The 23,217-nt window shown below is 31.7% G+C and overlaps 2 protein-coding genes and 1 long non-coding RNA gene across 7 annotated transcripts in view; all 3 read left to right on the forward strand.

Moving 5' to 3' along the window:
* LOC144549004 (putative disease resistance protein RGA3) overlaps positions 1-23,217 on the forward strand; it is an 87,641-nt gene that overhangs the window by 12,871 nt on the left and 51,553 nt on the right. For 2 of the 5 annotated variants that reach the window (XM_078297747.1, XM_078297750.1), the window contains exons 1-2: positions 20,219-20,705; positions 21,139-21,941. The exons of 1 other annotated variant lie outside the window; for it this stretch is intronic. In XM_078297747.1, the coding sequence (XP_078153873.1) occupies positions 20,340-20,705; positions 21,139-21,288 (516 nt within the window). In that variant the 5' untranslated portion in view covers positions 20,219-20,339 and the 3' untranslated portion in view covers positions 21,289-21,941. Of the gene's footprint in view, positions 1-20,218; positions 20,706-21,138; positions 23,209-23,217 lie in introns of those variants that run through there. 2 more of the 5 variants (XM_078297748.1, XR_013509538.1) reach the window with 2 other exon arrangements.
* LOC144548998 (wall-associated receptor kinase 5-like) lies at positions 11-3,181 on the forward strand. Its single transcript, XM_078297727.1, has 3 exons — positions 11-991; positions 1,174-1,332; positions 1,767-3,181. The coding sequence occupies exons 1-3, from the start codon at positions 67-69 to the stop codon at positions 2,984-2,986; spliced, it is 2,304 nt and encodes a 767-aa protein (XP_078153853.1). The 5' UTR covers positions 11-66; the 3' UTR covers positions 2,987-3,181.
* Positions 14,579-16,655, forward strand: LOC144549141 (uncharacterized). The gene is made up of 2 exons (XR_013509587.1): positions 14,579-15,928; positions 16,362-16,655. It is a non-coding gene; the product is annotated as an uncharacterized LOC144549141 (long non-coding RNA).

Here is a 23,217-nt window from a genome sequence, read left to right on the forward strand (position 1 = left end):
ACATCTCAGAGACTAGAGAGCACTTTAAGCATATGCAGTACTGATTTAATTTTAAGGAAGACAACTATGGACTCTCTCTGGTTTTCCATTTTACTGTCGCTTTTGATATGCTTCACCTCTGTATCTATGCCAATCAATTCCATATCACATTACGGAGGTGCAACAAATAACACTTCACATTGCAAGTCAGTCCCATACCCTTTCGGAGCACCAGGTGTTGCGTTAAAAGGTTTTGAGGTTACTTGCACAAGCACCAGAGGAAGTCTTATAAATCCCTCGCTTCTGTTGCCTACTGGTACATATCTCATTCAAAGCATTTCTCTGCACGGTCAAGTGAGAATACTCACTGGACCAATCTACCAACAGTGTTATGATGCTGGAACTGAAATGATTATCCTTAACCATGGAAATGGCTGGCTAAATCTCTCTGGGACTCCATTTACACTTTCAAAAGATGATACAACTTTTATTCTGATAGGGTGTAACGATGTTGCAGTGCTAAAAAATGTTGTTGAAGATAGTAATGTTGGTGGTGAGAACTTCACGAGTGGCTGTGTGGCATATTGTAGTGATTCTAGGAGCAGAATTAACGGATCTTGCTCTGGTATTGGGTGTTGCCAGATGCCATTACCAGGGCCAGGAGACTTAAAGAGATTTGAACTGAATTTGTATAAAGTTCAGAATATAATAGTCAATGGACTCAATCGACTCCCAAATTGTAGTTCAGCATTCTTTGCAATGCGCAATGAGTTTTATTTCAGCACCACATACCTTGATGGCACAACGTTCTCTAAAGACAGCCAAACTGACCACGTTGTAGTTCTGAATTGGGCGATTGGAGACAAGTCCTGTGTGGAAGCCGAGAAAGATGTAAATTCTTTTGCTTGCAAAGAAAACAGCCAATGCTATGGTTCCCCTAATGGAGTGGGATACTTGTGCAATTGCAGCCAAGGATACGAAGGGAATCCTTATCTTCAAGGTGGTTGCAGGGGTAAGTGCATATATGCCTAGTTTAATCATCTAAGAGCAGCTTGAGAGCTCCATTCTAGACTATGCAAATCCAAAACTTATCTCATTGCATACATAGTTAAGAATTTGTTGTGGATTATAAGAGAAATCGAAATATAATTTTGCCTCTGATTTTTTATCGTGTATCTTTTGTGGGTTCTGTAGATGTTGACGAATGTCAGTATCCTGGGTTAAACCCCTGTAGTGGAAACTGTATCAACACAGAAGGTAGTGTCAGATGTGATTGTCCTTCAAGAATGACTGGTGATGGCAGAAAAGACGGAAGTGGTTGCAAGAAGGCATTCCCCCTTGCTTATATTTTGGGTATGCAATTCTCATTTTTCTCATCTTAGATTCTTAAACAATGAATACACAAAAATATAACGCGTATAAACATATACCTAGATTACAATGATATTTGATTATGACTGAAGAAAATATATACAATGAATACACAAATATAACATTAATATATGTAAACTGGATAATTTCACATTCACAATGTATATGACTTACATAATCATATTTTCCAATTCCACACTACATATCAAAAAAAAGAAAAAAACCACGGCAAATGTTTGGCCATAAATAATTCAACACTAATCTATATGTTCCGTTTCTGGCCATTTTATGGGAACGCCTATAGAATGAATTACACACATAATATAAGTATCTTCCAATTAGAATTAACTACAACACTAGATGTGTAAATTATTCTTGGCTCTTTCGTTTCTAACATGATTTATTTATGTACGCAGGTATGATAATCTTGCTTGGAATTGGTACTGTTTCTAGTATTCTTGTATTATATTTTGTTATAGCCAAGCGTATCAAAATCTTTAAACGGAAAAAACAAGAAAAGTTAAAACAAAAGTTCTTTCTTCAAAATCGGGGTTTGCTTCTCCAACAACTGATTGCCTCCCATGAAGATGCAACACAAAATATGAGAATTCTTAGATTACATGAGCTGGAAAAGGCAACAAACAGATTCAATAATGCACTCATTATTGGTCGTGGTGGTCATGGCGAAGTTTATAAAGGTATTTTGTCGGATCAACGTGTTGTGGCCATCAAAAGGTCCAAAATTGTTGATCCGGCCGAAATCGATCAATTCATAAATGAAGTGGTTATTCTTTCACAAGTCAACCATAGGAACATTGTCAAACTCTACGGATGTTGCCTAGAGACTGAAGTCCCACTGCTCGTTTATGAGTTCATTTCGAATGGAACACTTTTTGGTCATCTCCATGTCGAGGAACATTGTTCCTTGACATGGAAGCATCGGCTAAGAATTGCTCTTGAGGTTGCAGGGGCAATTTCCTATCTTCACTCTTCTGCCTCTATATCAGTTTTTCACAGAGACATAAAATCATCAAACATTCTCTTGGATGATTACTTCACAGCAAAAGTATCAGATTTTGGGGCCTCAAGATCTGTCCAAATAGATCAAACAGGTGTAACTACAGCTATCCAAGGGACGCACGGGTATTTGGATCCTGAGTACTATTGTACTGGCCGATTAACACAGAAAAGTGATGTGTACAGTTTTGGTGTCATTCTAGCTGAATTGCTAACAAGAGAAAAGCCATTATTCTCCTCTAGGAAGTTTGAAGGTGGTAGTCTCATTGCTTATTTTAGTTCTGCTATGACAGAGAGCCGTCTCTTTGAGATTATCGATCCCCAAGTTGTGAACGAGGAGAACAACACACAACTCGAAGCCGTTGCCAAGCTTGCACAAATGTGCCTGAGAATGAAAGGAGAAGACAGACCAACAATGAAGGAAGTGGAGGTACAGCTCAGCATCTTGTGGCAGTCCAACCAACAGCAAGAACATCCTTGGAAGTCCCAAAGATTGGAGGAGAGGCAGCTAATGTTACCTGACTACATTGCGGGAATTGATACAACCTTGCAATGTAGGTTTGAACAAGAGCTAGAGTTATCATCATTTCTCTCTGTAAATGATCCTCGTTCGATCTAATAATGTGTGTGATTATCATATTTTAGTTTTATTGTGAGTTCCTCCTTGCTCGATGATTGTAGTTCTTTATCTATTCTTATAATTTAAATAGATCATGTAATATTCTTAAATCTTGATGATTTCTCTGTATTACTATTGGTGTGCTTATTTAGCAGATGTAATTTGAATACTAAGTTTGAATAATTTTCAAACTTTCTATTCTGTTCTTCACCCATTTCTAGTTATTCGTCAGTTAATTGTAAATTTGAGATCTTATAAACAATAAGGGCTTTGTATATATTCCGTTGTTAATGATTTGTTATAAAGTACATGAGAAAAATTTAAATAGAGAATCCGGAGTCCATGAAACGGAAATTTGCGGACCTGTGGTTTTAATCAAGGGGACAGAAATGCTACAATTTTATACTATATATAAACGCAATAAAACAAAAATGTAGGTCGTCGAATTAACAAATATAATAGTACAATAAAATATAGATGACCGTGCAATCCACAAACAATAAAGTTGGTTGATGATGCCTACAACTTTTGTAAATGGAGCACCAACAACATAAAAACATATTGGTTGATATATTTTCCGTTTACCTCAGGTCAATGCAACTTTTCAGCACGCTTGTAGTTCTACAATTATAACAATTGCAATAATATTAATTTGCTGGATTAGTTGACTGAGGATTTTCTCTTCATATTTGGTTTTTTTGAGTAAGAATAGGAGTCGTGCTCCTATTTTATTAACTACAATTGGTTACATTGTTTGTTGAGGGTTGTGAAAAATAACCCTCTGATGGATATACATGTGATTGCCAAAAAAAAAAAAAAAAAAAACCCTAGAACATAACAGAAACATGATGATCTTCTTAACTCTTCATATTTGGTTGAACTACATTTTTTTTTTCTTTCCAATTAGACATGGTATATATACACAAATTGTTTGAACTAATTTCTGGTGTTTATCTCCAAGTTTGACACGACCCATTAGTGCACCCGACCCAACTAGACTGATCAAATTTATTTGTACTTTTTTTTCTGCTAATTCATTCATCTATTGAGTTTCCATAAATCTTTGCTCTCATTTTTCTTCTAAGCATACACAAAACCGAGAAAAATAGGAACATCTATTTTTCTGTTTTTTCTGTAAATAAATTGTGTTCAGAATTGTACATTTTCATGAAATGTTTCGGCACTTTCGGGCCAAGATATTTGCTACTCAAAATCGAATCTTTATACCTTTCATTCATCATATTCACCGCGCGTAAGATTTGGAAAAGACAAAATTTGTTTGTATAGTTATAGAAGTTCACTTTCATTCATTCCCAATGCACAAAGAACAATAATAGAGTTGTTAATGATTTGTTATAAAGTACATGGGAGGTTTACTTTGACTTGTAGGTAATGACTTGGCTTGTCTTTGTAGCGTCTCCTGTAGGTAATGACTTGACTTGGCTTGTCTTTGTAGCGTCTCCTTGTGGTCCTGGTTTTAAGTGGACATAAATGCTGCAATTTTCGAGAGTGCGTGCACCACTGATTCTTCCATCCATATCTTCTTAGGAGGTGAGGACCTGAGGGGCAGAAAGAAAAAAAAGAAAAAAAAAAAAAGACATGGAAGTACTCTAAAAGTATACCAAAAAATAGTAATGATTTTCTAAGGTCATATGTTAATGCAATATTTTTAAGTGAAATGAAAAGATAACCCTTTCACTGGTTTAAGGAATAAAAAGTTACTCTTTATCTTTATATTTTTTTGTATAATTCTTATCAGCACTACTAATTAATATCACGTTGGATTTTTTGGCACCCAAACCTCTACATGTCCAGAGAGGATCTGAGTCATCCATTCAAAAGATCTCAGCCATTGATCAAAATCATTTTTCAATCTCAGCCATTTATCATTAATTCTGATTTTATGCATCTGTTTCATGTTGTCAAATGTGTAAAAGTCTAAATTTAGTTCGAAATATACTAGCTACATGAAAAACCGCATAAAAATTATTTCACTTAAACAAATAGAAAAACGTGTTTCTTCTGTATTCGCTTCTTCCCAACGCGAAGTGTCTCTTTTCTTTATTCGAAGCACCGATCTAGGCGTCTCCTTTTACAATACGCCGCGCGCGAGAGAGAGAGCAAAGAGGAGGACAATGATGGCGCCTCTAGGGTTTCCATTTCGCGACCAAGGAGAACGATGACGGCACTGGGACTCTCTTCCTCCCTCTCCCCGACTCTCTCAGATGAGAAAAACAAAGAGAAATGAAAAAGGCAAAGGAGAGGGTTGAGAGGGTTGATTGATGTAATCTACGGTGAATTTCCTCAAACCCAAATCCTCCAAGACCTAAACTCCCGCCTGCCATTCAGTTTCTCAGCAGAGGTGGTGCCTCCAAGGCTGCTCAATCAATCAACCAGTGCTCTTGTCCCTTACCCCTTCTCCCCATCGCTCTCCTCACTCTCACCAAGGTAAAATTTTCAAAGTATGGGAACGAAGGCTGTAGACATCTCGGATATTACACATTTATTCTTCCTTCTACATTGTACATATTAAATTTTGTTGTAATTATTTTTGGGAAAAAAAATTCTATCTAAAGACCATAACCGTTTGGAAATTGGAAATAAGACCAATCTTTAAATTTATTAAAAAGAATTATGTTGCATATTTTAAATTCTGATGGAAACCATATAGATACAAAGCTAGGATGACACACACAATTTAGTTTTCTCCGGCTTTTTCCACGTTTAGCACAATTCAAACTTCAAGTCAGAATATGAGCCTTTTTTTCTCACCACAGCAGGCTTCTCTAAATATATTTTTTATTTAATAGGACTATTGGTTGTTAAAAAAAATTGCTCGTCCCAGATGCTATTATTTTATGTTAGGCGGTTGGCTGTAAAATTGGCACTGGATACAAGCAGAGCGTTCATCAGGGACAGTATGTGCCTCTTTGTCAAAGTTAGTTTCTTCTTTCTCTCTTTGTTTAGGGTTTAGGGTACCGGTAAACTGGTAAGGAGTAGGGGCTGGTACAATATGGAACTGTCCAGTGTGCTGCCACCTGTACAGTTCACTATTCACCTTGTTCCGATCGACTGCTTGGTCTTGGTTAATTTTTGTTTTTTTCCTCATTTATTCTTCTGTTTTTTTTCCTCATTTATGAGAGTGATTTAAATTTGTCATACATCCCCTATGCAGATTCCATCGTTTCTCTTCGGGTTCTCTCAAACGAAATGAAAATTAATATTTTCTATTGACATAAAATAAATGCATGTATGCGTTAATATTAACAACCATTTCATGCATTTAAATTCCAGTGTTAATATTCAAATTTTTAAAATTCTATTTATAACATTTTAAAATGTTACTCCCAAGAATTTAAATTTCTATCTACAATTATTAAAATCACAAATCTAGATAGTTTTCACTCTTAACTACTTTTGTTTCTAAGCCAAAAAAGAAAATAATATTTTCATCCACTCTTTTTTTCTTTTCTCTGATCATTTTTTTCCATTTTTCCTATGAACCGTGATGAATTTTGCAAATTTAAAAATACGAATATTTTATATTTGATTTTCTCTTTCAAATTAGTTCTATGAAGATATACTTTTGAGTTATTTTCAAGTCGTTGTTTTTATTTATTTTTTTAATGTAAAGCCCATGAGCACTTTAAATTCTAAAGATTTTAAACCTCAATCATCAATCATTTAAACCTCTGATTTCATTCATTTATACTACTATGTGGCAATAAAAGCAAAATGAATTGAAAGCACAATTAAATCTTTTTTTCTTATAACTGTCAAACTCAGGATCAAGCAAAAATAATAACCCGAAATATTACCATGTTCTCATGTCACTGACAATCACTAACATCTATTGAGGAAAATGAGAGTATTACAAAAAAATAAAATAAAAACAAACAATAACCATTGAAAAAATTCCCTAACAGGAATCAATAGTATCAAAATCACTACCACAAACTTAGGACTAAGGTTAAAACAAGTATTTATGTGAAGATACTAACCCACAAAATTATATTGTACCCTTTACAAACCACCACATAATTCGTTTGTTGGAAAACACTATTAAGACATCCATAAGCATCAGACTTGTCAACATATAGACTCAACACAACAAGGTTAATGTTTAATATACAAGATTATTTTCATCATCTTCACAATATCAAACAAATGCTAACTGGCATTCTCTCTCTCTCTCTCTCACTCCCCCCCCCCCCCCCCCCCCCCCCCCCCCCCCCCCCCCACACACACACACAAATCCTCTGCTTTACATGGAAGGAAAAACAAGGAATTAGTTATAATAAATTGAAGGCCTGTTCCAAGGATTTCATAGAGCCCAGTAATTAATAATCTGAGAGAAACAGGTGTGCTAGGGCTTATGGGCCGTTGTAACCCAGTACTAATATATTGACCCACGTTAATTACATGCTACATGCCAATTTAGTTTAATTTAGTTTCAATTTTGATTAAAGTAGTACAATTTAATTTAGGGTATTTTAGAATCTGATTATAATGTAATTTAGGTTTTTTTCATGGATTAATTAATTATACATTTTTATTGCGTCTTGCGGTTGAGCAGCACAAATCTCCAATTAATTAGGTATTATTACAAATAGAAATATTTTCTTGTGGATTATTTCGATTAATTAATTCTTATAGATTTCTAAATATGATGTTTAATTTGTTGCAGCCATTCTTAAGGATGATTCTAAGTTAATACGCATTGCACTTTCATAAAGTATAATGGAAATATAGATAACGCCATAATCAATAACTGTCCTATTGACATGTTGAGAGTTGTTTCTAGGGCTTATGGATTCAAGGTAATTGAGATGACGATATTTACGATTGACATTTCATTAAGGGTAATTAAAATGTACGCTAATTATTATATATTTTAAATTACCAGGCCATACGATTACTGCTGTAGGCTTTGACAATTGAAACAATTCGTCTAATATCATATAATATTTACAGAAATAATTATATAATAATAATAATAATAATAATAATAATAATAATAATAGTAGTAATAACAATAATAATAACAATAACAATAATAACAATAATGATTGAAAATAATAATAACAATAATAATAATAATAATAATAATAATAATAAGTGGAAATTAGTTCCATGCCACTCTAAAATGGTGAATTTAGAAAAATGTCATCTCAAAATTTCTCTTTTGCTAAATGCCACTCCAAATCACATTTATTAAAAAAATTACCACAAATATCATATTATTATACATTTTTAATTAAAAATAAATAGAATATGTTGAGTATTTTCGTATATTCCAAAAATACGCTCAGTTCCTAACCCTTTCCTTTCCTTAATGGGTCCGATCAGAAATTCGTCATCTCTCTTCATCTCTTTGTCTCCCAGTCGCAGTGGTGAGCCCTCCCAGTCGAAGCCACCCAAAATATTTTTTTCTGAAGAAATACCCGTAGGTTTTGCATTAAAGAAAACAATGTCTACTGCTTTGTATTACATTTTCTACTCGCTGTGAAAAATTTAAAAATTGTGGTGAAGTTTTTTTTGACAAAGAAAAAAGGGTCTAGCCCTTGTTTCATTAATCATTTTCGAGTTACAAAAGATATGTAACTAAGTAAGAAAAGCAATTCTGCTCAAAAACATTTGAGCATAAAGCAAATGAAAAGAAACTAATGAAAATTGCGGTAAAGTTAAAAACATAAAAGACTTATAACTTCTAACCCTTCATCTAAATTCCTATTTAAAAGCCTGTGAGTGCCGCCCCTTATCTATTTTGCAAATACTGACTAGCTTAGGGGGTCCAACTGTAACTCTTCTTCAAGCTTCTGACTACTAGCTTCCTCCTTACCAGTATATGCAAAAATGGTTGAAAAACACTAGTACGATGCTAATTTTCTGCTCGTCTCCCTTCACTCTTATCCTAATAACCAAAAAACTACTCTAAAATAAAGTCCAATCTCAGAATGAAAATGGAGTGCAGCTATCATAAGTTTTGTTTGGAAGGAGACAGATGGAGAAAGAAATTTTGAAGATCAAGGCTATTTTGGTCAATTCACTTATACTGTAAATTGTTTATTTAAATGTGATTTGGAGTGACATTTAGCAAAAGGAAAATTTTGGGGTGGCATTTTTCTAAATTCACCATTTTGAAGTGGCATGGAACTAATAATAATAATAATAATAATAATAATAATAATAATAATAATAATAATAATAATATAGGTTTGATGGATTATGGTGGAATTTTGATGCAATAGAAGAAACCAAATCAGCAATGGTTCCTTTGAACCATGCGGTTTCTATATTATTTTTCGATTCTGATAACAATCTCCACATTTTTATTCCCGCAAAAAATCCCACAGAAACTTCCAAAACAATCATGGGGGGACAGCTCAATCATTAATACTCCATAGAAACTGTTAGTGTTTTAACTTGAAGCATCAAAATATTTATGTTGAATTTGTAAAGTAGTAATCTCTCTGCAATGATCTCTATTTATGAAATGATAAATCAATCCGTTAGTTATCCCCGCACAAAATTTTCTTTTTTTTGAATCGTCCCCACACAACTGGGGACCATTAAATAAACAATTCTCTCATAAATACTTGTCACTTATCCCCACACAAATTTTTTTTTTTTGAACTTTTAGTGAAACATCAATGATAAATACTTCTCAGACATAATGATAAATATTTTATATTACATAGATAAATACTTTATGTTACATGAATAGTTACTTCTCAGACATAATTGGAATTTTTACTAATGTTTAATCAAATCATGTATCATAATGTTAGTGACAATAATAAATACTTCTCAGACATAATGATAAATACTTGTCAGAAACAATGATAAATATTTTTTTGAACTTTATTTTTAGACTTGTCAATAAGTAATGTTTAATCAAATCAATGTATCATCATCTCAGAGACAATAATAAATATTTCTCAGAATCAATGATAAATAATTTCTTGAAGTTGTCAATAAGTAATGTTTAATCAATCAAAGTATTGGCATGTCAGAGACAATGATAAATACTTTCTTGAACATCAATAAACAGATAAATATTTATTAGTGGAATTGTTATTAAATGATAGTATAATTAATGCGGGGATTGTTATTAAAGGATAGTATAATTTAATGTGGCAATAAATGAAAATTATAAGCGGAATAAATGGAGAGAAAATAGCAGTTAAGGAAGTTAATATTGAGAAAAAAAGTGTGGGGATAAATAGGGGGACAAGGGTGAGGGGATTTCTATAATTATTCATTATTTTTACCGTAATCTATCGAATATATATCCTATATTTCTATATTATTTTTATATAATTTCTGAAATAAAATATTATTTATATATAGAAGCTATATATAGAAAATCCTTAACGGGGGACGGTGTGTTTTTAGAAACAACGAGAAATAGTGACCCACTCCACCAAATGAATATTTTTTTATTTATAGGAAGTAATATAAAAGAAGAAAAGAAAAGAAAAAGACTACTATAGAAGGATAGGTAGAATTTTTACCAATTTAAACTTTGAATTGGTGTAAAATTACACTGATCCAAAAAATTAGGATTTTCGATCTTCAACTTAATTACCCAAAGAATTAGTGCACACAACTTCAAAACCTATCGAAATGACTTCAAATGACGAATCCAAACTGTTGAAACCAAATTAATTTAATACAAAATCAAACAGTCAATATAAAATGAACAATGAATGTATCAAAATTATATAACTTATAAACCTATTTTTTTTATCTCCTGACATCGTACTAAAATATAAATTTCACATGTAAATGCATGACTCTAGAAAGGACATTGTACTAATTTATAAATTCGGTATTAGTTTTTTTATAAATTAGACATGTAAACACATGATTCGCCGCTCGTTACATACACCATCTGTACTTGTCGAAGGACACCCGATGATAAATGGGCGATAGAAAATGTGGCTTTTGTAGTATATAGTGCAAGTAGCTAGATCGGTTTCAACAATTTTGAATCTGTCATTAGAAGTCATTTTGATAGATTTTGAAGTTACATCGTATGTAATTCTTCTCACAATTTTATGTATATTTATAAATGCAAAAAGCGCAAGCAGTTCAGAATGAATTTAATATTTTAGTAATATATATTATTTGAAACTTAAACTTTGAGTTATTAGCGGTGCATGAACAAAAAAAAAGCACTACTTGTGAGTATGGCACCGGATAATACATTTTGTGAGTAGTCTACGAATGAAAAAAGCGAAGGAAGGTCATCTTTTTTTTTTTTTTTGAGTAAGAATAGGAGTCGTGCTCCTATTTTATTAACCGCAATTGGTTACATTGTTTGTTGAGGGTTGTGAGAAATAACCCTCTGATGGATGTACATGTGATTGCAAAAAAAAAAAAAAAAAAAAAAAAAAAAACCTAGAACATAACAGAAACATAATGATCTTCTTAATCATCTGAATCTTCTTTGATTTGTATAATTCCACTGGGTTTTAACTTCTTCCGTCAATTCTTCAACCGACTTTGAACGCTCTCTGAACAATCTTGTACAGCGCTCCCTCCATAGTATAAACAAAGTGATGAGCACTAATTCTCTGAGTTCCTTCGGCTTACTTCCGTCAATCAGCAAAGTTGCATAATCCACGTCATGGAACAGTTGCGTACTGCAATGCAGCATGTCTGAATTGAGGACCCGATTGTATACCTGTCTTGCAATTATACAATCTCTAAACAGGTGTATTGTGGTCTCCTGTTCTGCTCGGCATAAGTAGCAAATACTGACAAAATTAAAACCTCTCCTGTTAAGATTTTCAGTGGTTAATACCCTGTTTAGTAGAAGTAGCCATCCGAAGATTTTGAAACGAGGTCATCTTGATTGCTGGAGGCAATTTTGTTTACAACCGTTAATTTTATTTCTCTATATGCAAATTATATATGCATTTTACATTTGTATATAGTCCGTTCTTAAAACAAAGTATGTTACATTTTTTGCACTCTAAAGAAAATTATTTAGCTTCTCATTAAAAGTAACTTTCTTAAACGGTGGATTCAACAAATTCAATTTCTTTATATATAAAAAATAAATTAATTTAGAAATATAATAATACAAAAAATATAGTGTTTCTTTTGTCACGGGTCAACCAATCACCCACTATACTAGTTATGTCTCAGCTGAACAACGATAAGGGAGCGCTTAAAGTATATAAATATAAAGCAACGATAAGGGTGCGCTTCCCACTGTCTTTAACTTTTTGCTTTATCGATGTTGTCACTTTGTAAAAATAAAAATATTTAAAGCGACAATATCGACAATGAAAAAGTTGGCAACATGCGTATAATTTCAAATTGCTAATATTATACGAGTAGAACTAGGTTGTTCTTAAGCTCACTAAAGTGTTTGGTGAGCTTAACTTTAAAATTCATCAAATTGATTTTAAATGACAAATTCAAACAGTTGAAACTCGCTTATCTTACGTGTGATGCGTTTACATGTGAAATTTTTAAACATTCGAATTAGTTTAGTATAAAGTCAATCGGTCAAAATTAGAAGGTTAATAAATTAATTTTAGTGCATTCATTTTTTGAACGTTTTTTGTCGCTTGACTTAATACTAAATTAATTCTAATGTTTAAAATTTTCATATATAGACTCATCACTCGTAAGGCAGGTGGGTTTCAACAGTTCAGATTTATTATTTGAAACATATTTGATGTGTTTTGCAGTTAAGCTCACCAAACACTTTGGTGAGCTTAAGAACACCCTAGTTCTACTCATATTATACTCAGATAATTTGATGGATTATGATTCAAATCAAAAGACTGCTGCTCTCTTTAATTACTCACTTCTCATGATTTTCACAACTTACATCTAAAGAACAGAGCATCGGTAGAGTGTTTATTAATATCAAAAAAAAAAAAAAAAATCCAAAATCTGCATCCATTTCAGGTTTTTTTCTTGTGGATAATAAATTCAAAATTCAAAAGTAAAGGGTGATAATAAATGTGTTTTTTTTTTAATTTAGGGTTCTTTTTATGAATGATCTGTCTTTGTTGCATCTTGAGGCTGAGCACCACAAATCATCATAGATCGCACATTAAATATTATTACAACAACAACAAATTAAGTCTTTAGTGCCAAACACGTTAGAGTATGCTAAAAATGAAACTCAAACCGGAATTCATGAGAATTTCATTTCTATAGAAAAAAAAACCGTGTTTTACATTGGCTTGTCACATCTATCACAACTCTCCTCATTTTCTAACTTGGCACAGACTGTGTAGAAACTACATAAGCTGCACGAGTTCAATCATGTATTATTACTAAACATGGTGTTTAATTATATTTTGATTAATTAATTTTTTTTATTTCTAAACATGGTGTTTAATTTGTTCCAGTCAAATGCAGTACTGCAAGTTAATATACATTGCATTATTTCCTTATTGTGAAACAATACTAACAAGTAGAAAAAATAATTAAAACATCACTGTAAAACAACATATAACAGTATATATCTCCGTCACAACCACATGGCCACAGAATCTATAAAGGAGGGAAATAAAGTACTAAAAGCTTCAAACTTAAGAGGTAAGGAAATGGTCACAACCACATGGCCACGGAATCTATAAAGGAGAAAAATAAAGTAAAAGCTTCAAACTTAAGAGGTAAGAAAATGGTGACGTTATAAGAATTTTAAATATGTAAAATAAAGTATAAATAATTATAAACATATGAAATAAAAAATAATATAAACATATGAAAAATAAAATAAAAAACTATTAATACTAATAAACATAAATTGTATGAATATATATCAATATAAATATTAACATAAATCCAAAATTTTTATTAATATCTAAAAAAAATATGAAATTTCAGAAACTGTCCAGGATTTGATATTTTTTCGAAATCTACCCAAACCCCACAAAAATTTTGTGGTAAATCAGTCTAAAACAACAAAGAAAAATTCAGTTTTGGATGGAATTCCAAATTGCAACAATTTTTTCAGTTTTAAAAAAAAACCACTATAATTTCTTTTTGCATTTTTCATATTTTTTTAGTTAAATAAAAATATTTATAATAAATTTTTTGTATTAAAATATTAGAAATATTTTATATATTTCTTTTAAAATAGATAGAATATTATATAATTTGATTTATTAGAAAGACTGCTACAAATAATCCAGATAAATATTTTTCATGCTATATTTTTTGCAGCTGTAAGAAAAATTAATATATTTCATTATGTGTTATTGGAAAAAAAAAATGCTTGGATTCAGAGTTATTGATCCCGGTTTAGAAGTCACTTCTAAGTAAATATAGAAAATATTGTCAGTGCATTTAATTTCTATAAAGTTGTATCTATTTTTGAAAAAATATAAGTTATTTAATGATTGTTACTCAACAAGAATTCTCAAAATAGATACAACTTTATAGAAATAAAATGTACTAGAAAGATCACAATATTTTATGTATTACATAGAAGTGACTTTTAAATCGGGATCAATAACTCAGAATTCAAACATTTTTACTTTATTACAATAACTCATAAAGAAAAATATATTAAATTTTCTTAGCAAAAAAACTGGCATGAAAAATGTTGATCCAGGTAAATTGTAGTAGTTTTTCTAATAAATCAAATTATATAGTATTCCATCTATTTTTAAAGAAATATATAAAATACTTTTAATATTTCAATACATAAAATAAATAAATTATAAATATTTCTATTTAACTAAAAAAATATGAAAAATGGAAAAAAAAAATTGAAACCACAAAAAATTATGGCGGTTTTATTTAAACTGCAAAAAAAATTACAGTAATTTAGTCTAAAACCGCAAAATAAATTATATAAACCGAATCCAATAATTTTTCAGGATATATCTCATATTGGAAAATTTTGCAAAATTACAAATTGCTATTGTCCGGTTGGAATATGATCAACAGTCCCTCAATTAACTGGAAATATCAACTTTGCCCTGACTGCAGTGTCACGTCGTGACTACATGTGATGTTATTACTGACGTGTTTTTTTTTTCCGGTGTTAAGTTAATTTGTAAAAAAAATTAAAATAATGCTAAAAAATAAACTATTGTAAAATAAATTACAATAAACATGACGTCATATGAATAGATTAGTTCGCGGGACGTGATGTGTCATTTTCGATCAACTAAAGACACGTCACATAATAATGTGGCACACAAATCAACTTATGTAACAGACATGTGTGGCACATGAATCGGTAATGACATGACTAATTTCCTTTACTAAGGCCCATTTGTGAAAGTCATTGAACCCAACTCATACTTGTGTATTTTTTTCATTTTTCATTTTTTTTATTGCAAATGAAACCAATCAATTATTAAGAGAAAAATAAAACACTTCTAGTATAAATTTACCATTTTGTCCAATAAACATATTAAGAAGAATCTCAGATTTATTTTCCTACTTTATTATACAGTCCAGTTGTGTTACATATAGTAAAAAAAAATTAATTGAAGAATCTAAGCACCTGCATTCTATGAGCTTAATGATCTGACTGAATATATATATACTATTTCCCAAAAACAAAACATTAAAAGCAATGTAATATAGACGCAATCTTTGATAACCTCTCTGCTCTCTCTAGCCATCAATTTGCTCCCCTGAATTGTAGCCTCTGCACAAGCTTCTTCTTCATCTTCATCAAATTCAAATAATTCAGAAAAGGAGTGTGCTCTTGTTGTTGAGGAGGATTTGGAGAGGCTAATGCGAACTCTGGAGCGAATCAAGGCCACGCTATATGATGCTGAAGAAAGGGAGATTAAAGACCACTATGTCAAGCTGTGGCTCAAGGAGCTAAAGAATGTCGCTTATGATGCCGAGGATGTGCTCGGTGAGTACCAGGTCACACGTGACAAAATACAGGCAAGAAAGGATTCTTAGGCTTCCAGTTCTCACAAGGAACAACAGATAGAGGTTAGTACCTTGTGCATATATAAAAATGAAAAAAATCTTACTTGTGATAGTGTAACTAAATGCAATTTTTTTTTTCTTTTTGTTGGATTGGTATCCACTGTAGTGGTCACTTGTTTTATAATACGCTTTTTAAATCTAAAATCAGGGTGTCAATTGATCCCTTGAATATCATTTTTAATTAGAAAATTACAAAGTTTGACATACTTGATATCTAATAAATTCCTTTTTGGACAGTACATATATTGTTCCAATCTAATGAACCTGTACGTGTAACTTATTTCCGTGCATATTTGATTATTTATTAAAAAGTCGCAGGTCAATTTGCAAAAGGATGGAACAATAACTCACATTGTAGGCGCCTTGATCCCTTAATTATCATTTTCAGTTAATAAATTATGAAATTTAGCATTCTAATTCATTTCTTTTTTAACAGTACATTGTACCAATATCTGATGGCATTGTTGATCGGCTTAACAAAATAAGAAGTCCATTTGATGAAATTGCAAAGGATCGTCATGTTCTTCAATTATGGGAGAGTGATGGGATTGAAAAATTGAAGAAACAAAACTCCCAAATTGTTGCATTAGCGGAGAAGATAATATTTCTTCTTGTTATAAATGTTGTTGTGATGATTAGTATTTTGATTGTAATTATGTGCAAGTTGTGTGGAAGTGTATTTAATTAGGAAGATAATGATAATGGTTAAAGAGCCGCTGGTACAAGCTTCTATTTTGGTTATTTTGTGGTTATATGGTAATGTAGTACTGTGGTTAAATGGTTTAATTCAGAAATGTTGAGATAATTTTGAATTTATATGTCTTGTTATGCTATAGATGATGATGATACATAATTGCATTTGCAAGTTATTTCTCTCAATTGCATTTGCAAGTTATGATTTATTGAATGAAATTACCCTTGGCTGGAACAAAACAGCTTCGGCATTGGATAAACCTTATTTTTAGGTGATAATGCTGCATTTTTTTCATGCCTCTAAGTCTAATTGGGTTACTTATATCTTAGCAACAAGATAGCAAGAAAAATCTGCAAAAGTATACTACAATCAAAAGCTGCAACAAATAGATAAAAGTACTACAAGTGATTAGGAATTTTTGGAAATTGGAGATCTCTGACTATGACATGGTTATGGTTCACATAGTTTTGTGAGTGAGAGGGCAATTTTTGAGTGTTAAGCTGTTAAACTTATCATAGTAATTTAATTCTTCCTAAGGAGTCAGCTTTGAGGTAGGAATGGATGTGCTGCTAATTTAATGTTCTCTGCTGTTATGGATTCGAAGACTGCTCTTACTGGTAGTGACATCCTTGCTAGGGCAAAAAAATACTACAAGTGATTAGGTAAAATACATGACAAGTACGATTTAGCAAAAACCTGCAACAAAAGTCATAAAAACAAACACAAAATTAATAATAAAAACATATAACCAACTCTCTGCTTGAAACCGTCTAATCTCCGATTTAATCCTACGTCCCTCTGTTTTTGAATCCTGTCCCCTTCATTTTGAAACACTGAGTCCCTCCCATATACGCACCCCCCCTGATAACTCCCACCTCTTATAAATCAAAACCTCTTTGTTTGCATCTCATAACGGTACCCCATATCTGTATAAATATATTTAAGTTTAATTAAAACCCAAACTCTCATTCCCTCTGCCGTGTCTCTCTCTCTCTTTCTTAACAACCGATCCAGAAGAAAATTAACCCAAGAAGTAGAGCCACTTTCTTTGGTTGGAAACTTTTGATTTATAAGAAAACCCAAGCAGTAGATCTCATAACGGTACCCCATAGGCTGTGGCTAATTTGCTGCTGGCAGCATTTCTGCCGGCAGTGCTGCCGCTGTTTTTTTTTTTTTGTGATGTTCAAACAATAAATCCAAACCATTAGATGTTTAATCTATATTATAATCTACTTGAAGACCAAATTTTACATTTTTTGAAATTTTTTTACTATATATTAAGCTGGTTTGAAAACAGCTGATTTCAAAGCTGTAGAAATTAACTGAAATCAGCGGTTTTCAATCCAGCTTAATATATAGTAAAAAAATTCCAAAAAATATAAAGTTTGGTCTCCAAGTAGAATATAATATAGATTAAACATCTAACGGTTTGGATTTTTTTATTTGGACATCACACGGCTAAATATAGCCCCGACAGCACCTCTGCTGAAATGCTGCCAGCAGCAATTTAGACAGACCCTATATATATATATATATACACATAAATCCGAAATTTTTATGAATATCTAAAAAATAAGAAATTTCAGAAACTATCCAAGTTTTCGTGATTTCTCGAAATCTACCCAAACCCCACAAAAATTTTGCAGTAATTCAGTCTAAAACTGTAAAAAACAACTCGGTTTTGGAATTCCAAACCGCAACAATTTTTTGCGGTTTCAAAAAACAAAACAATGTAATTTTTTGCGGTTTCAATTTTTTTTTTGCATTTTTCATATTTTTTTTAGTTATATAAAAATATTTATAATTAATTTTTTGTATTGAAATTTTATAAATATTTTATATATTTCTTTTAAAATAGATGGAATACTATATAATTTGATTTATTAGAAAGACTGCTACAAATAATCTGGATAAATATTTTTCATGCTGTATTTTTTGCAGCTGTAAGCAAAATTAATATATTTCATTACATGTTATTAGAGGAAAATAAAAATAATTGGATTCTGAGTTATTGATCCCGGTTTAGAAGTCACTTCTAAGTAAATACATAAAATATTGTCATCCTTCTAGTACATTTAATTTCTATAAAGTTGTATCTATTTTTGAAAAAATATAAGTTATTTAATGATTGTTACTCAACAAGAATTCTCAAAATAGATACAACTTTCTAGAAATAAAATGTACTAGAAAGATCACAATATTTTATGTATTACCTAGAAGTGACTTTTAAATCGGGATCAATAACTCAGAATTCAAACATTTTAACTTTATTCCAATAACTCATAAAGAAAAATATATTAAATTTTCTTAGCAAATAAACTGGCATGAAAAATGTTGATCCAGGTAAATTGTAGCAGTTTTTCTAATAAATCAAATTATATAGTATTCCATCTATTTTCAAAGAAATATATAAAGTACTTTTAATATTTCAATACATAAAATAAATAAATTATACATATTTCTATTTAACTAAAAAAAAATGAAAAATGGAAAAAAAAATTGAAACCACAAAAAATTATGGCAGTTTTATTTAAACTGCAAAAAAATTTGCAGTAATTTAGTCTAAAACCGCAAAATAAATTATATAAACCGAATCCAATAATTTTTCAGGATATATCTCATATTGGAAAATTTTGCAAAATTACAAATTGCTATTGTCCGGTTGGAATATGATCAACAGTCCCTCAATTAACTGGAAATATCAACTTTGCCCTGACTGCAGTGTCACTTCGTGACTACTTGTGATGTTATTACTGACGTGTTTTTTTTTTCCGGTGTTAAGTTAATTTGTAAAAAAAATTAAAATAATGCTAAAAAATAAACTATTGTAAAATAAATTACAATAAACATGACGTCATATGAATAGATTAGTTCGCGGGACGTGATGTGTCATTTTCGATCAACTAAAGACACGTCACATAATAATGTGGCACACAAAGTAACTTATGTAATAGACATGTGTGGCACAGGAATCGGTAATGACATGACTAATTTCCTTTACTAAGGCCCATTTGTGAAAGTCATTGAACCCAACTCATACTTGTGTATTTTTTTCATTTTTCATTTTTTTTATTGCAAATGAAAACAATCAATTATTAAGAGAAAAATAAAACACTTCTAGTATAAATTTACCATTTTGTCCAATAAACATATTAAGAAGAATCTCAGATTTATTGAAGAATCTAAGCACCTGCATTCTATGAGCTTAATGATCTGACTGAATATATATATACTATTTCCCAAAAACAAAACATTAAAAGCAATGTAATATAGACGCAATCTTTTATTTACATAAATTATATAAAAATAATATAGAATATTAGATGAATTGTGGTGGAATTTTAAGTAAAGGATATATATGCACCATGCGGTTCGAATCCTTTGGGTTTGCACGCAGGTCCGAGTGGGCCGCAGCTAATAGTTATGTCTTGGTAAAATAGATTTTTTCTAAAACTCATGTTAAATATATTTGTTTTGTAATTAAAAAAAGCGTGGGGTGGTTTCTTAGAAACGGCAAAGACATATTGACCCCACTCCACCAACAGTAATTAATCCACTATCATAAAAGTAAAATAAAAAACATTTGCGTGCCACTTCCAAGAACTCACCTTACTTTCCCCTCAGATCGTTCTTTCCTCTCTTGCCCTTTACTAATTTCTCATTCTCACAACTCAGATCTAAGGTTCTTTTCCTTCTTTCCATAGAGATCGACACAGCAAAATGGCAGGGTATTTGATAACCTCTCTGCTCTCTCTAGCCACCAATTTGCTCCTCTCAATTATAGCCTCTGCACCAGCTTCTTCTTCATCTTCATCAAATTCAAATAATTCAGAAAAGGAGTGTGCTCGTGTTGCTGAGGAGGATTTGGAGAGGCTAATGCGAACTCTGGAGCGAATCAAGGCCACGCTATATGATGCTGAAGAAAGGGAGATTAAAGACCACTCTGTCAAGCTGTGGCTCAAGGAGCTAAAGAAGGTCGCTTATGATGCCGAGGATGTGCTCGGTGAGTACCAGGTCACACGTGACAAAATACAGGCAAGAAAGGATTCTGTGGCTTCCAGTTCTTACAAGAGACAGCATATAGAGGTTAGTACCTTGTGCATATATAAAAATTAAAAGGATCTTACTTATGATAGTGTAACTAAATGCAATTTTTTCTTTTCTTTTAGTTGGATTGGTATCCACTGTTGTGGTCACTTGTTTTATAATACGCTTTTTAAATCTAACATCAGAGTGTCAATTGATTCCTTGAATATATTATTTTTAATTATAAAATTACAAAGTTTGACACACTTATCTAATAAATTTCTTTTTGGACAGTACATATATTGTTCCAATCTAATGAACTTGTACGTGTAACTTATTTCCGTACATATTTCATTATTTATTAAAAAGTCGGAGGTCAATTTGCAATAGGATGGAGCAGTGACTCACATTGTAGGCGCCTTGATCCCTTAATTATCATTTTCAGTTAACAAATTATGAAATTTAGCATTCTAATTCATTTCTTTTTTAACAGTACATTGTACCAATTCCTGATGGCATTGTTGATCGGCTTAACAAAATAAGAAGTCGATTGGATGAAATTGCGAAGGATCGTGACGCTCTTCAATTAAGGGAGAGTGATGGGGTGAAGCGTCCGAACAATAAAATTTTGGGAAAATTGTGAAAATGCCACTCCAAAATCTTCAAGTTGTGAAAATGCTATCCCGAACTTTGAAATTGTCAAAATGCCACTCTAAACTTCATTAATTCCTAATTTTTCCATTTATACTGTATTTTTATACTATTTTTACTAAAAATTAACTGAAAAATACTGTTTTGGTTTATGTATTTTCAATTATACCCTTTAGATTCAATTAATCCAAAAAATAAAACCCATGGCATGCCTCCATTTCCAAATTGCCTCCTCCAGATAATGCCTCCTCCATCGATCGACCATCGTACCTCCTCTTGCAGACATTCGACCCTGACACGCCTCCTCCACAGCTATTATCGCGCCTCCTCCTCCGCCGAGATTCAACAATAAAACCCCAATTATTTCTTGTTTGCAATTCGACCATCACCTCCTCCTCCTCCTACCCAGCACCTTGCTAGTAACCCTAATTGCCTCCTCCTCCTTCCAATCTAATCAGCATGCATCACCTTCAGTCATCCTCTGGGAACTCTACGCAATTGATTTCGTCCACCACTGCCCAGCAGAATGACAGTCTGTTGCCAATCGTGCAATACCTAAATTGCGGGATCGATGTGAAGAAACTTGTGAGCGGTACCACAACAATTCCACAGAGGGTATTCTATAGATGCGTAAACTACAAAAAGGTACTAGATTTTTGACAAATGATCTGTATAATTTTTTTTAGAAATTCAGGTGCAATGGTCTTAGTAGCCTTTTATGAAAATTTCATGATAGACAGGCATAACATATTGGGATATATGTTGGTCTTAGTGGTCTTAGTAGCCTTTTATGAAAATTTCATGATAGATAGGCATAAATTGCTAGTAATGTATGGTCCAAACAATGTTTGTATTATATATTTATTTGTACAGAACAAAGGTCATATTCTTGGAATTGTTTCAAATTTCATGGGCATTTAATCTTTGTGCAGTATTAACAAAGTCGATAGCCATGTCCCAATTTCAGAAGAATGTTTGAAATGACTCAATTCTAATTTGTACTATGTTGCTCTGCTTGTGCTGCTACATTTTTTATTCATGATTAGCATTTAGAATTAATTATTGGTATATCGATAAACTTATTAGTTTGTGCACTGATATAGAATACATGTTGTTGAACTAATTGTAAGAATTACATGCTAAAAAACCAGTGTCTTGCTTTCCAAATCGAAGTATTGTTTCTTACCATTACTGTTTTGTGCTTCAGTGTTATACTTTTATAGTTTATATGACTAAAAGAAAGCTTAACGCTTCAAATTAAGTATTATAAAAAGGTAATTGTGAAGTAACTAAATTGATGGATTCAAAAATTAGAATTGCACTAACAGACTAGAATATTCTAATAATAAAAGACTAGTTATAGTATATCTGAAGGTCCCCTTTACCTGTTAGATTCCAACACTAATAATGGTGCTTCATGAGGCATTTTGGCAAACATCTGGCATGCATAATGAATTAGTTACCCCCAAGCACTATCTAACACAGTATTAATCACTATGAAAATTGTACAATGCATTTTGTACTTGGTCACATATTTTCTGTTATATATGCCATCACATATACACATTTATGCCAAAATGTTAACCTAATTTATGGAACTCATCATGCATTGTTGTCAGGCAAGGTTGCAATAGGTAAGTGACAGCAACCTGTACAAGTAAAAAATTTGATGAGTTAAATTGTAGTTATACTTGGGCACATATACACTTCTTAACTAATCAAAACTATGCCAAAAATTTGATGCATTGTTTTTATACTTGATCAAATTAAGCTTTTTAACTACAATTAAGCTTTTTAAGTTAAGTTAAGGATTTTGGTGAAATTAGGAATTGTTAATTTGGTGCAAATGAATAGGGCTTTTTAAGTTAAGTGGCTCTTTAGATTTTATAATTTTTGAAACATTTGTCATGTGGCTTTATTT

The sequence above is a fragment of the Carex rostrata genome, chromosome 34 (assembly GCF_964058835.1).
Source record: "Carex rostrata chromosome 34, lpCarRost1.2, whole genome shotgun sequence".
NCBI lineage: Eukaryota > Viridiplantae > Streptophyta > Magnoliopsida > Poales > Cyperaceae > Carex > Carex rostrata.

Coding starts and splice junctions, on each gene's coding strand:
- LOC144548998 (XM_078297727.1), top strand. CDS start 67: ATGGACTCTCTCTGGTTTTCCATTTTACTGTCGCTTTTGATATGCTTC. Junction 992..1,173: donor TCTTCAAGGTGGTTGCAGGG/GTAAGTGCATAT, acceptor TGGGTTCTGTAG/ATGTTGACGAATGTCAGTAT. Junction 1,333..1,766: donor CCCCCTTGCTTATATTTTGG/GTATGCAATTCT, acceptor TTATGTACGCAG/GTATGATAATCTTGCTTGGA.